The sequence below is a fragment of the Xiphophorus maculatus genome, chromosome 17 (assembly GCF_002775205.1).
Source record: "Xiphophorus maculatus strain JP 163 A chromosome 17, X_maculatus-5.0-male, whole genome shotgun sequence".
NCBI classification, from domain to species: Eukaryota; Metazoa; Chordata; class Actinopteri; order Cyprinodontiformes; family Poeciliidae; genus Xiphophorus; species Xiphophorus maculatus.
Genome location: NC_036459.1, coordinates 3413298 through 3427906, shown reverse-complemented (window position 1 = coordinate 3427906; position 14609 = coordinate 3413298). Strand labels below are relative to the sequence as shown.

General features: G+C 46.0%; 1 protein-coding gene across 1 annotated transcript in view; it reads left to right on the top strand.

Moving 5' to 3' along the window:
- The window catches only part of snd1 (staphylococcal nuclease and tudor domain containing 1), a 188817-nt gene that overhangs the window by 154776 nt on the left and 19432 nt on the right, over window positions 1–14609 (top strand). Inside the window, exons 21-22 of the mRNA XM_023350655.1 lie at window positions 973–1086; window positions 4754–4957. Coding sequence (XP_023206423.1) covers window positions 973–1086; window positions 4754–4957 — 318 coding nt within the window. The remainder of the gene's footprint in view (window positions 1–972; window positions 1087–4753; window positions 4958–14609) is intronic.

Sequence of the window (14609 nt, the reverse complement as noted above, 5' to 3'; positions counted from 1 at the left end):
TTTGCTGCAAGTTTCTGAAGGTAAAATAAATCTGTTTCCTTACATCAGTGTCTTGCCGAGGCAAGTAAACATACCACTCATACCACTGAGTGCGTCAACCAATTCAGACTTTTCAGTCGATTCACCCGGTACAGCACGATGATGGGATTATCACATCTTGCATCTTGGGCCGTCTTCATCCTTACTTTAGCTAAGCTGAAACGCATATGGAACTTGCACCTACGCAGGTGTATCAACGATTATATGATTTACTTACAAGAGTGTGAAGTATTTTATCAACCGAAAGAAGATGCCTCACATTTTTTTACCCGTTTATTCTGGTACTGTTAGAGTGCAATACAAATATAAAATCTAATTGAAGAAAGAAACATTGCATCCAGGAAATAAAATGTTTCATTTACAAGTAAAAATCAAATATTTATACTGTAGTAAAAACTGCTGAAATGCAGATTCATACAATTAACACTTCCCTCCATATTTACAGATTTCTAGTCTCATGTCACATTGCATTGTGGGGCTCTCTTGGTGTCAGTAAAATTCAATGATACTCACTGTACCATTATTAGCAGTTAGTCTGATGTAGTTTTTGCAAATTATTCCTCTTTTATCATTCATTCTGTTACTTTCTTTGTTTCAAAATGCTGTCAAACAAATTTAAAAGTGATATATACAGGCTAATGTATCCAGATAATGTCCAACAAGACGTATTTTAGTACAGAGAAACTAAGGAGTACTTATTTTCTCATTTGAAAATAAGTCTCAAACACAAGTAGGTAGGTACAGCTTAAGGCACTCACCTTTATATTTAGGACTCATAATAAATTCATGGCATCAGCAACTGAATATCGCTCCCAGACACCGTCAAGACAAGAAATATTGTGACGTTTTAATATCACAAGATGTCGTTAACATCACACGTATGAAAGCTGCTGTGTGCCGGGTTTCAAATGTCCTTCCTGTGTCCTTCCTCAGAGAGAAGTTGTGTCAAGCACCCGTCTGGCTGCCATACCTCCCGCCTTCAGCACCAGGACCCTGCCAGCACAGGCCACGGAGTACACCTTCGCCTTCATCCAGGTCCCACAGGACGTAAGTGCACAGATGAGCAGACATGTTTTTGCAGCTCTGAAATTAGCTGAGATATCGGCTTCTTCCGTCCCGCTTTCTGCCAACTTTTGAAAGTTTGACTTTCCTGGCATGACATGAAAAGTGTTTGAGTTTCACAAATCACACCGTGTGATAAGTCTGGAACTGATAGACAAGGCTGACTTTCCATTCCAGGCAGTCTTGTGAAAACGATGCTCGCGCTCGGATAATAGATGTAACAGAAGCAAAAGAGAGCAATGACAAACGCAAAGTCACTAGTTTTTCATGTTTGCACAAAGATTAAAAAAAAGAGGAAAAAAAACTTACCATCTGTGTTCTTTTTAAGCAAATTTGATAACATTCCCTTCAATTATTCAGCAGCCTGAACTGTTATTTTCCTATGCAGAGATGATATCTACTTGTTACGCTGGAGTACGTACATGGTTGAGCACCTTCCGCTGTTTTCTGCAGCAATAATCATGTTTACTCAACCTTCAGTGACCACAGGCACGTACGTGTGCTTGTGTGTCAGGAGGTCGGCTCGTTGGCAACGTCTTGAACCGACTGCATACAAATCAAACCAAAGCGGGTTTACTTTAGCTGTAGGCCTTGTTGGCGCCGACTTAAATCCTGGATTTATTCTGCTGCGTGTGATTTGCTTTTAGAAGATTTCTGTGTCACGTAGGCTGCATAAGATGCAGACCACTTTAGATATGATCCCGGGATTCATCGAGTTGCAGGATTTGTTTGTTTGGCTATGCTGCTAAAGTTTATCTGTGCCTATTGAGTTAAAGTCTGCTTTTGATGAATGCAAGCCGATTTGTTTTTTATACATAAATATACATAAATATAAACAGTTGATTAGATTTGAAAATGTCATTCTTTTTCCCCGAATTTCTTCACTTTCTTCCTAAAAATGATAAATGAAAGGCAGGCTGTCTGAGCTCTGTGCTGCCACCTCTCATGAGTCAGTAATGAAGTAGCCCATCTGTTGGAGCAACCCGTGGGACACAGGGTTCACCTCCATGTTAAAGCTCCCATACACAAACATTAAAAACCTGTAGCACACCTTTCAGTCTGACACACACCTTGCACCTCTTCTGCTCAGTCGTCTTTCCGTCGCCCCTGCGTCTCAACTTTCCGTTTTGTCTCAGATTTCCGTTTCTTCTGGTTGCTATCTGACACACTGACAGCATGGTGCCCCGCTGGTACAGAAGCTTTGTTAGAAAGGTTGCTGCCTTCCTCCCGTAACCCACCACCTGATGCCCTTGCACAAAACATCTGTCTTCACAAGTCATAATTGGCGTCTTAGTCACTCTCTGAAAAGTTCTTTTCGAAGACTAAAAGTCTGCCATTTGGATGAAATCCCACTGCTTGCATCCTGTTGTTTCTCATCAGATACTCTGTAAAGTGACAGTATTTTCAAAAAGTGTCAGCCGTGACAAACTCCTACTGTTCTTCTGTTTTAAGGGGGGGGTTAGATTTTATTTTCTACCTGAGATGTGTCCTGGTGACTTGTATCAAAGCAGGAGGCATCATGAATGTCACATCCATGACACGTCGCTGCAGCAACTACAACTTTAGGTGCAAAAAATATCACATTTTTAGATTGTGTTTCTCCCTTTTAAAGGTTGTCATTCCATTCATATGGCTCCACTAATATTTTTCTGTCTTTTTGAGCTAATTGGAGATTAAATTTTTATCGAGATTGTCAGTTAAAAAAAATAGTCATAAGTAAAGGCAGCTCAATAACTTATAAGCTCCTTTCACTTATACTGCATTACCATTTTCCATTTTCCAATCACAGTCATGGCAAAATCCACTGGCAACAAGAAATGACTTTTTAAGCTAAAATCGCAAAGTAAAGGTCGACAAACACATCCGACACCTCACATCTGCAGTTTTTTTGTGAAGTAGGGAACAGTTTATGACAGTAATTTCCATAATACTTTTCAGGCACATTCAAGAGAAGTTTGATGCTGAAACTTGATTTTAAAAGCCTGCGAGATGAAATGCAGCCCTGACAGTTTGATTTATGGCTGATTTACAAATGGTAGATTCTAAAGCATTTATATAAATCAGAGATCCTACTTTTTAAATTTGGATAAGTATTTCCAAGAGTTGTAGTTCTCGTGTCCCTGATCAGGTCCATCTGTTCCACATGTATTTTTTTCCTCATGACTATAGAAATATCTGTTGTAAATGAATAGTTATTAACATCTTTTTTTATAGTTTAAAAATGTGCAAAAAAGGAAATGGTTTAAGATCTTGTGAAGTCTATATCTGTGGCGGAAGAACTGCTTGAAATTTTTTTTAAGTCTACTCATCTACACATGTCCCTACATCAAACTGCTCTTTTCAACGCGTAGCGTGAAAGATGAAGTCATTGAAAGGTCCTTATGAATTTTCTATTGTCTTTTCATAAGCATTACTCTATTCTTCATCAGCAGTCGTCTCCCCCTCGCCCCGAGCGTCCCCACGGCGACTGTGACAAGTTGACCGGGGGGAGACAGGGGGACAAAAAAGGCCCTTCTAGTTTTGTTCCTCGAATAAGCCTCCCTGCCCACACTCGCTCACTCACACACACATACACCAGACGCGCAGATGCCCAAGGGTGGCTAGCTGGAAGGGGGTTACCATGGAGACAAGACCAGGGCGAGAAAGAAGGGTAGCGAAGAGATAGATGGTGTAGGGAAGGGATGGTTAATGGCCAGGAGCTGATTTTCTTTTTCTTTTCCTGTTTTTTGTTTGGAAGGGGCGAGGGGCTGTTGTTTTTTCTTTTTATGCTGTCTGCTTTCTTTTGAAGGTGCCAAAGCCAACTCTCTTAGTTTCATTTTCACCCCATCTGCTGAAGGACATAAGGTCAAGATTTTGTTGCAGCTGTGTCACTATCGTCTTCTCCATATGTTCATTTAATTGCTGGATTTTAAGAGTTGAAAAGTTCAAGGGAGAAGAGGACAGCTTTGAAAGATGTCCTGCACCAGTGTAGCCTGGCCGTTGACTTCCTGTGCAATTTCACGCACAAACAAATGTGCGCAGTCTGTGTTTTCTTCTCTTTGGTTGGATTGCCTACAGTAGATTTTCAATCAGAGAACAGAAGGAGAAACTTGTGATCAATGACGTAAATTTTCTGTGCTGTAGTTTTGCCTGTAGTTTTAGTGACGGTAGCAGAGGAAGTGAAAAAAGCCATTCAGTCCGTGTTCGCCACGCTTCAGAATACTGAATTAACATCAACAGCCACAGGTTTTTAACAGTCTAGCACTATTGTAATTAACTGTGTTTTGTTTTTTCCCCTCTTTTTAACCCAAGTTAATATTTGACATTCCAGTGTTCCTTTGCAGTCTAGAAATTTATAGATTTTCTTTTGAGCATTTTCCAGGTCAGGTTAACTATGGGAACATATTTGTATTTGCACACTTTATTCCCTTATCCATGGTATTTTTATCTATTTTCATCTGTGATTTAACTGACCATCAATCCAGCCATCTGTTCATCTATCCACTTAGCTTTTTGTCCAGACATGTGTTGAAATATCTGCTGTAAATTCACACTCAAGTTTTATATTCCTCAGAATGAACAAAAAATTTGCGTCCGAAAAAGTGTTGCCCCATTGAAAACAAATCTTGTCTCAACTGCTTAAGTGCACCAATTGTTCCCCTGCCTTCTCCAGGAGGACGCCCGTGCTGATGTGGTGGACTGTGTGGTGCGGGACATCCAGAACAGCCAATGCCTGCTGAATGTGGAGTACTCAGGGGCCACCTGCCCACACGTCACAATACAGTTTGGGGACACCAAGGATGACGTGGGCCTGGGCTTGGTCAAAGAGGGCTTGGTCATGGTGGACGTCCGCAAGGAGAAGCACCTGCAGAAAATGGTGAGTGGAGTGTTAAAAAGTTCTCAGAGATTTCTTCTGTTGCTGTAGCTGCTTGACTGAGAAGAGCAGTCCACAGGCGGGGTGTAATACGCTGCACGGATTGATATTTCAACATTTGTGCTGATGTTGGCTCTTTTATGTGTATTATTTTAAGTGCCTTTTCTGTTTCTTGTTTGGGTGTGAAATATTGATGGACACCAAAGTCCTTGCAGTCAGAATGGTATTGAGCGAGAGTTCCATGACCGGCATCTCTTTAACAGCTGCTGCAGTTTGTAATGTAGCGGGGCAGTTAAACATGTCAAAGTAAAAGTGCTTGTATTTGCGACGGACAGGTTCGAATTGTTTATAGCTTTGCGTGACAACATGATGGAGAGGATGCCTGCAACGATGGACCCTTTAGTTTATTCTTTTCCAGACCGTGTTTTTCTTTCACTTCGCTCCCTGTTATTTACAAACTGCTGCGGATTCCAATCAGAGTCGGACATAAAGGAGGTGACGGCTGTGATTTGTCTGTGTGCCATTATTTTCATATTTGAATACATCATTTGTAGTCACATGCCAGGTTCTCTCTTCATTACATGATCTTCCAATCCACTGATGCTATTAGAGAAATGTGGCTCCACTCCTCTGAGGTCAGTTTGTTTGTGCCCTCACTCCATTTTTCTGCAACAATTGATATTTACTTCTTACGTAATACATTTTTACGTATGCTCAAAATGAACTCTGAATAAAATGTAGATATTTTTTCTTCATGTAACAGCTCCGGTCAGAATTTTAAATGCTCCTGTCTTATTAATTTTGGACTTTAATTAATTATTTTGAAATGTTTTTTTTTTGTTGTTGTTCGTGGTGGAATGACTACATTACACGTAACTTTAGGTTAAGTAATTAACCCCGGTTCTCTGAAACATGAGTGAGGTATCTCACTATGGGACACGACCCCAGCGCCTGTCCCCCAGAAGCTCTATTACATTACGCCAGTCTTGACTGGCCGGTAGAAGTGACGTCAGCTCCAGGAGGAGGAGCTTCCTCCTAGTATAAATGCCTGACGACACGCAAGCGATCTTCAGTCTTTTAAGCACACCTCTTCCTCGCTCCAGGCAAGGAGGGTGATCTGGTGAGATACCTCACTCATGTTTCAGAGAACCGGGGTTAATTACTTAACCTAAAGTTCTCTTTCAACATTCGTTTCGGTATCTCACTATGGGATGTGGCTACTCCCGTATTGCCAGATAAGCTTACTCGAAGACCAAAAGATGCATCCTGCAGTTATCCAAGTGTGGATCCCACGCCCAAAACTGTGTGAGCCAGAGTTGGTGCCGTGACATCCAATCTATAGAACCTGGTGAAGGTGTGAGGAGTTGCCCAGCTGGCAGCATCACATATGTCCTCCAAAGGTATACCCTGAAACAGTGCCCAGGATGAGGCCATGCCACGAGTGGAATGAGCTCGTAGACCTGCAGGGGGTGCAAGGCCTTTACTCTGATAGGCCATAGCAATAGCTCCGACTACCCAATGGGAAAGGCGTTGCTTCGTTAGAGGTTTCCCTTTATGTGGTGAAGCCCATGACACAAACAGCTGCTCAGATTTGCGAAAACCAGCCGTTTTCTTCACATAGATCTGAAGCGCTCGCACGGGGCAGAGCGTATGCAGTCTTTCATGCTCCTGAGAGGAGAACGGTGGAGGGCAAAAAGCCATCAACTCCAAAGGGCGGCATGGCAAGGCCGGGTTAAAAACCTTTGGTATATAAGCTGGATTGGTTTTCAGTAAAACCTTATGATTCTGCTCAGTAAACCGCATGCAGGAGGGGTTTACTGAAAAAGCTTGAATGTCGCTCACACGTTTGGTAGAAACCAATGCGACTAACAAGGCTGTCTTAAACGAGAGCACTTTAAGCTCAGCCTGCTCCAAAGGTTCGAAAGGTACATGTGACAAGGCATCAAGTACCATCGGTAAATCCCATGAAGGAGTGAGGCTTTTAGACACCGGCCGGAGCCGTCGTGCACCCTTCATGAACTGGCACACCAGAGGATGTTGCCCCACTGTCTTGTCTCCAAAGCCTACATGACAAGCTGAAATAGCTGCCAAGTATACTTTGACAGTTGAAAAAGCCAAACCTTTATCCAGCAGTTCTTGTAGAAATGTCAGAATAACTGACACAGGGCTCTGTATTGCGCTAAACATGGTTTTACCGCACCAACCCTCAAATGCACGCCATTTTCCCTCATATGCGCTACGAGTCGAGACCGCTCTTGCGCTCTGAATCGTGTCAATGACGTTCTGGGGAAGCCCACTGGCTGCCAGATTCACCCTTTCACAAGCCAGGCCCATAGAGCTAGGCGTTCCGGATGAGGATGAAATAGTTCTCCACGTGCCTGTGTTAGGAGATCCCTGCGGAGAGGGAGCTGCCACGGCTCGCCCTGCAGTGACTGGAAAATTTCTGCTACCCAGTGCTTCCCTGGCCAACGGGGAGCTACCAGGATGAGTGAATGTTTCCTCTCTCGCACCCTGGCGAGGGTAGGAATAATCAGTTCCAGTGGTGGAAAAGCGTACAGGAGAACCGGGGGCCACTCGTGTGCTAGAGCATCCAGGCCCAACGGAGCACCTTCCTCGGTCAGGGAGAAAAAACTCGGACATTGAGTGTTTTCCTCTGATGCAAAGAGGTCTACCTCCGCCTGACCATACCGCTGCCATATTTGGGTTACAACCCCGCTGTGGAGTCTCCACTCCTTGTAGCGGGGATTGCCTCTCGACAGCAGATCTGCACCCCTGTTCATCACCCCTGGCACATGAGTGGCTCTCAGTGACAGAAGGCGTGAGCTGGTCCAGACTATCAGTCTGTGTGCTAGCATGTGTAAATGATGTGAGCGCAGGCCTCCCTGCCTGTTGATGTATGCAACCACCGTTGTATTGTCTGTTCTGACCAAAACATGGTGCCCTCTGATAGAGGGCAGAAAATGTCTCAGAGCTAGTAGAACAGCTTGGAGCTCCAGACAGTTTATGTGAGCTGTCCGTGTTTGTGAGCTCCAGACACCGTTTACCATCATGCCCTCGTGTGTGGCTCCCCAACCAATTAACGAGGCATCCGTAGTAACAACTTTCCGTGTTAGGATGGTTCCCATGGCAACGCCGGTGTTCAGGAAAGCGGTGTGTTACCACGGACTCAGAGCGCGTGCGCATGTCCCAGAAACGATCACCTTCCGGTGGGCATGGCGTATTAGGCTCAAATTGAGCGATGCTACCCACCGTTGAAACGGTCGCATGTGCAGACGGCCGAACGTGATGACCGACAGTGCTGACGCCATCAGACCAAGCAGCCTGTGACACAGTCTGAATTTCACGAGTGCGCCTCTGCGAAAAACTGCCAGACAAGCCTGGAAGGCTTTCAGTCGTTCTGCTGAGAGGCGTGCTCTGAACTCCTCTGAATTCAGGGACATCCCGATGAAGGTTATTGTTTGTACTGGGGTTAGGATACTCTTCTCCCAGTTTATTGTGAAACCCAGAGCCGCCAGATGTGATATCAGCATCGTGGCGTGTGCCATAAGTTCCACCGGAGACTGAGCTGCAATCAGCCAGTCGTCTATATACGTAGCCAGACGTATTCCCTTTTCCCTCAGAGGTGCGACTGCAGCCTCGGTGCATTTCACAAACACGCGTGGGCTCAGTGAGAGGCCAAAGGGAAGTACGAGATATTCGTACATCTTCCCCTGAAAGGCAAATCTGAGGTATTTTCTGTGAGGGGGGTATATAGGGATGTGAAAATATGCGTCTTTCAAGTCTACGGAGATGAACCAATCTCCTCGACGCACAAACCGTATCAGAGCTGCGTGTGTCAGCATCCTGAACGTATACCGTCTCAGATATGCGTTCAGAGCTCGCAGATCTAATATCGGCCGCAGACCCCCGCCTTTTTTCGGTACGAGAAAATATCTGGAGTAAAAGCCGTCCCTGCTGTGCTCCTGCGGAACCAGCCGAATGGCGTTTTTGTTCTGCAGAGATATTATTTCCCCCTGCAAAATGCGTGCGTGTTCTCCCCGGGCATATGACTGTACTATACCTTTGAAACGGGGAGGAGCTGTTCCAAACTGGAGCCTGTATCCTCTGGATACAGTCTTTATCACCCAATTTGATGCCCCGCACGCTCGCCACAGCTGGACTTTTCTCGCTAATGGGCTGGGAAGTGCTTCTGTGAAAGCATTGTTCTGTGCCGGTTGAGCAAGCTGTAGCTGCTGTCGGTCTGCTGTCTCTTTCAGAGACAAAGCTGCCGAGTACGCCAAAGGTGGGGCAAGAGCTCCCCCTGTTGGCCCCATGTGCAGCCGCACGGCCACGTTCTGTCCTAATGTCATTTTCATTATATTTCTTTGTTTTGGCTGCGCCCTCGGTTCCTGACCTGGATGCGCGCCTGGGAACAATTTTATTGAGTTTGTGGTGAAGGGAGATATTTGTGTTTTCAAACACTGGTGTGTGTTTGTGCACTGGTGTGTGCTTTCTGGCCACAGCTCTGGCTCCACTGAGCTCTGGCCATGTGTAAGCTTTCTCCTCTTCGTTCGGCTCTGAACTGCGAGCTCCAACGCTGGCTCTGCAGGCCGTTTGAATTGCCCTGAACGTGGCTTCACAAACTCGAACTGGGACAGAACGTTTTCCGGTGGCGGGGGAACAGGTGTCTGGCAGTGCCTGCTCTCCCACCCCGGGGCGAGCTGCCTAGGTAGCCCGCCTCTTTTTCTTCGCGCTAGCGGTGGCCGGAGGTTTGGTTCCCGAAGTCACCGGTGGCGTGAAGGGCTTTCTTCCCCAGGCACCCTTGAGCTCGATCTGCTTTCCCTGGCTTTGGTCCGCCGACTGCTGCTGAGGGTGGCGTTTAGGGATGCGGTAGCCCGGTCGGGTTGTCGCCTGAGCGAACGTTTGACGAGGTGCCGCAGAGAGAGGAGGCTGCGCTCTTCTGGGCAGACAGAGTTGCAGCGCTTCACCTTCTTTCTTTTTCTCCTCGCAGCGTTTTTGCATTGCGGCAACGGTGGGGCCGAATAAGCCCTTCGGGTCCACCGGCGTGTCGAGGAGTTGATTTTTCTCTCTTTGAGAGAGGCTGGACAGATTCAACCATCTGGCTCTTTCCTGAGTGACCATCAGAGCCATTGCTCGCCCTGAGGCCTGGACAGCGTTTCTGTGGAGACGGAGGCAGAGGTCTGTCACCACGCATAACTCGTCCCACAGATCTGCGGTTGCTGCACCCGCCATCTGCTCCTGCAGTTCTGCTTGATAAGCGAGGAGGAGAGAGGAGGCGTTCAGGGCTTTAACCGATGCTGCCACTGCCTTGTAGCTTTTTTCGTTTAAAGCTGACTGAAACGAATCGGCCTTGAACGGGAGGGTTGGTCCTGCCGCTGTCATGGTCGATTTCTGTGAGGGGTGCAGGTGAAATGCTAGCTGAGGTTCAACAGGAGGCAGGCGGAAAAAACCACTGTCCTCCACGCCGGTCCAGTCCAGCGCCGACCCTCCCAGAACGGGGTTTTTGGCGGTGAGCGGATTACTCCAGGACCGGGTTGCTTCCTCGAGGCACTCCGGGAAAACCGGCAGCAGCTGTCTGGTGGAAGATTTGGCTTTTGGAAGCCGTTTCCCCTCATACCGAGATGTGGTGGTCTCGGCCGGGGTTTCCGGCCATTCAATGCCCAGCTTTGCAGCTGCTCTTCTGCAGACGTCGTGGAGGTCCGATGCAGTCGGGTTTGGAGGGCCGCTGTAGCGGGTTTCACCAGTTTCCGTGGGCTTTGCAGCAAAAGGGATAGAGAACGTCTCGCCGTCCTGCTCGTAGTCGTCAGACCCGAGACTGACGGATTCCACCTCGGAGTCAGATTCTGCACCCGCAAAATCACTGAAAACCGGGAGGTCGGCTCCATCCTCCTCCAGATCAAGAAGTGGTGCGACAGCATCAAGCTGGTCACCCCAACTGGCTTGAGCTAAAGGGAGCTCTCCCTCATCGGTCGAGGCAAGAACCGGTGGAGGGGGATTGGATACCCCCAGCACAGGGTCCGCCTCCGACAAACTAGCTTGGCGTGCTAGCCTGCGTCGACGAGTTTTAATAGAGAGCCGTGCACAATGTTCACACCCCGCTGGTGACGCTAACCCGTCCTGGGCATGTTGCGGCCCCAGACACGAAGCGCAGACAGAATGGGTATCTGCCCCAGCAATGAGGTTGCCACACGTGCAGGTTTTAGTCGGTAGTTTGGTCCTGTCCATTGCGGGTACGGGTCCAAGCTACGTGACTATCAGCTTCGATTAAAAGCAAAGCCAAAGGTCGCAGCTAGTTTGGAGACTAGCTGCAGCTGCTGCTGTTTGGTGACAGACCAGCGGTAGAAAAACTCAGAACAACCAAGCACAGCTACCGAGAAGCGTTCGGCGACCGAGTTGTTAGCTCGCTCTGCGAACAGTTAAGCTAGCCCAATAGTTACCGTGCTAGCCGTCTGAGAGTTGCTTCTGGGAGCGAGAAGAGGTGTTAGACTGAAGATCGCTTGCGTGTCGTCAGGCATTTATACTAGGAGGAAGCTCCTCCTCCTGGAGCTGACGTCACTTCTACCGGCCAGTCAAGACTGGCGTAATGTAATAGAGCTTCTGGGGGACAGGCGCTGGGGTCGTGTCCCATAGTGAGATACCGAAACGAATGTTGAAAGAGAACTTCCATGTGATGTTTGGAAACAAATAAGCTTCAATTTATACAAACTCCCCTTTAAATTTTTAGCAAGGTCCAGGGAAACCACAATAATTTTGTAGACATCTAGAAGCTATTGACATTAATTTGAGCAAAAATGGTGGAGCTAATTTAAATTGGTTGGTTTGCTGGCAAGGGCCCAGTCCATAAATTTCCAGGTCTTCATTCCTGAAGTGCTATTTAAATCAGATTCATCCATTCTTAAATCAGTTTAGGGTCATTGTCCTGTCAGAACACCTAGTTGTGCCTTACCTACCTAGGTGTTCATTTATGTGAAAGTGAAGAATTTGGAACTAGTTCTCCTCATTTCTCTGATGCACCAGAATTACAGGATTGTTAGGATTGTTAAATTTGAAGACCTCATACTGACTCCTCTGTTTTCCTTATTCATATTTTAAATTAGGCCATCGAAGTTGTTTGTAATTATTCAACCCTGGAATGTAAAAATTATTAAAAACTCAAAATTAATAGCACTTCTGCCTATTATAACTGCATGTAAAATTGTGACTGAATCAGTGTACATTTAAACACCGCTACAGTGTCATTTTGCCAAACGGTGAAGCTTTGCTCATTTACTCTTCACTCGTTATGCTAATTCCTCCTGCAGACTCGAAGCTGCTCTGTACATCAAAGATAAAGTAAATGGGAGATATGGATTCCTGCTACAAGTACTGCTCCTACACAACCCTTATATTAATCACTGTCTTTTATATGAAAATCAAATGCACAAAGAAACGGTTAAGTGTTTCTATAAAGTGCAAAGGTTAACTAAATAACAACGAGGTAAAGTGATCAAAGCCTAAAGTTGTTTGTAAGAGCCCACTTGTCCGTGAAGTTTTACCTCCCACCTCAGAGTGTGCATTGTGAGAGTATTTCGACTTCCGACCTCCACAGTGGAGTGAGTGACCATAATTCAGTCTTGGCATAATGGACCCTACAGACGAATGACAGTGATTAAACCCTCCTAGCTATTCCACTAATAGGCTTATAGACTGCACACAGATTTAGGTTTTGTAGGATCTAATGGTTCCTGTTTAGTATGCAACAGCTGTTTCTCCATTTGCCCCCTCCTTGCTGGCTACAGTTTGATATTTTGATCTGAAGGAAGCTTAACAAGCAGCAGTGTTGCCAAAGTGCTTACAAGTTTGTGTTAAAGTAAAGCTCTACAGCTTGTCCTGAAGGTAATTCCACACATAATCTGAGTCGCGGTTCTGAGTATCATTGAGATCTTCCATTTATCCTACTTGGAACAATGAGCAGAAGGGAGATCAGACTACTTTTAGATGCTATCCAAGTCATACTTTCTTTTTATAATTTTTTTGTTATTTTGTTTCTCATCACCTGGTAGTCTGGTAGACTCAGTTCAATTGGAAACCAAAATTGCAACAGTTACGTTTTCACACTGCACTGTCAAACAAAGCTAACCTTTTGAAAAACATGTACACCTCCTCGCCTGTGGTGGCGCTGCACCAAGAGTTACTGAAGGAAACATAACAAGCACCTCTGAAGAACACATTAGCGCATCTTCCCTCTTTGTGAAATGTAAACAAAAATAGTTTTAGCAGTTGTGGGATTTCTCTTTTGTCTTTGGTAAAAGTCTGCAAGCCATTCCTGCGAGTTCAGGGGTCTCAAACTCAATTTACCCGGGGGCCGCTGGAGGTAGAATCTGGGTGAGGCTGGGCCGCATTCACACACACGGTCTCCTCAGCCGAACCTCAGCCGAACCTATTACCATATTTGGCCGTAGTCAGGCGCTGTAACAGCTGTAATTGTGTAGTGTCTCTTTAAGATACTCTAGTATTGCTAATGATGTCAGAAGTATGCGCCACGGCTTCTCTGTAGAGAGCGTGGGAGAAACGTGCTAGACGGACATGTTAGCTCCCTAACCTTTAGTAATGTTACGGGTTGTTTGGACGCTGCTCAATTTTCATGTCTGATAATATAGCAGTCGTTCAACTGGGCTTTGTAAGAGCGTATTTATTAAAGGACAACACTGTGGAATTCCCAGTACCAGTGTGGATGTGAGTTTTTGACCGTCCTGACGAATCTGCTGCCTCCTCTCCTCCCTTAAACACAACCCAAGCGTTACAGCGCCTAACCTTAATTACGTTACACTGATCAGCAACTTCCGGGTCTAGACTGGATGCTGAAGCACGTGAAGCGGGAGCAGCCGCGGAAATTGCGCATGTACGACATGCAAATAATGACAAATATAAAATGCAAATAGGCCCGGCCGATGTCCCGCCCCCTATTAGCAATATACTCCACCATGATTGGTAAGTTCGTTCAGCTCCGCACACAACACTGAAAAGTGCCAATTATATCAAACTCGCGGGCCGCACTAACATTAAACTTTCGTATTAAGGCGAGGGCCACAAACTATCGTCCCGAGGGCCGCAGTTGGCCCGCGGGCCGCGAGTTTGAGACCCCTGCTCTAGTTCTAGTCTCATGAATCTGTTTTGATTGTATTCAACCAGGATGCCCTGCACGAGAGTTCACTTCCTGCTTTTGGAGTGGTCTCCAGTCTGCTTGGCCTTCACAAATGCATTCAACCTAGTGGACTTCGTTTTGGTTTGGTCTGCATCAGGGTTCTATTATGCATTCACACCTCCCCGATTGAACCGGACTTTCTAGGCAAACAAAGAAGAGCTCAATTATAAAGCAGGCTAAAATGGGGCTGGTCTGAATGAACCGCATGTTAAAGTCAGCTGTTAAGACATATTCCACACCTGTTCTGCTTTTTTAAACGTGTGCTGAAAAGATAAATATGTAAGCAAGTGACGAAGTGGTTTAGATGAGCTATTGTTCACAGTGTCAGCTGGGTGAATTTACAGTTATCCCTGCTGCTTTAGTAAATGGTTGCATCTTTGATCTACAGTACTTGTGTTTGTGTGGAGTCATTTGTTTACAAGGTGCACACTGGCTTAGAGATTCATGGGTGCCACGACTCCTGCTGCTGGT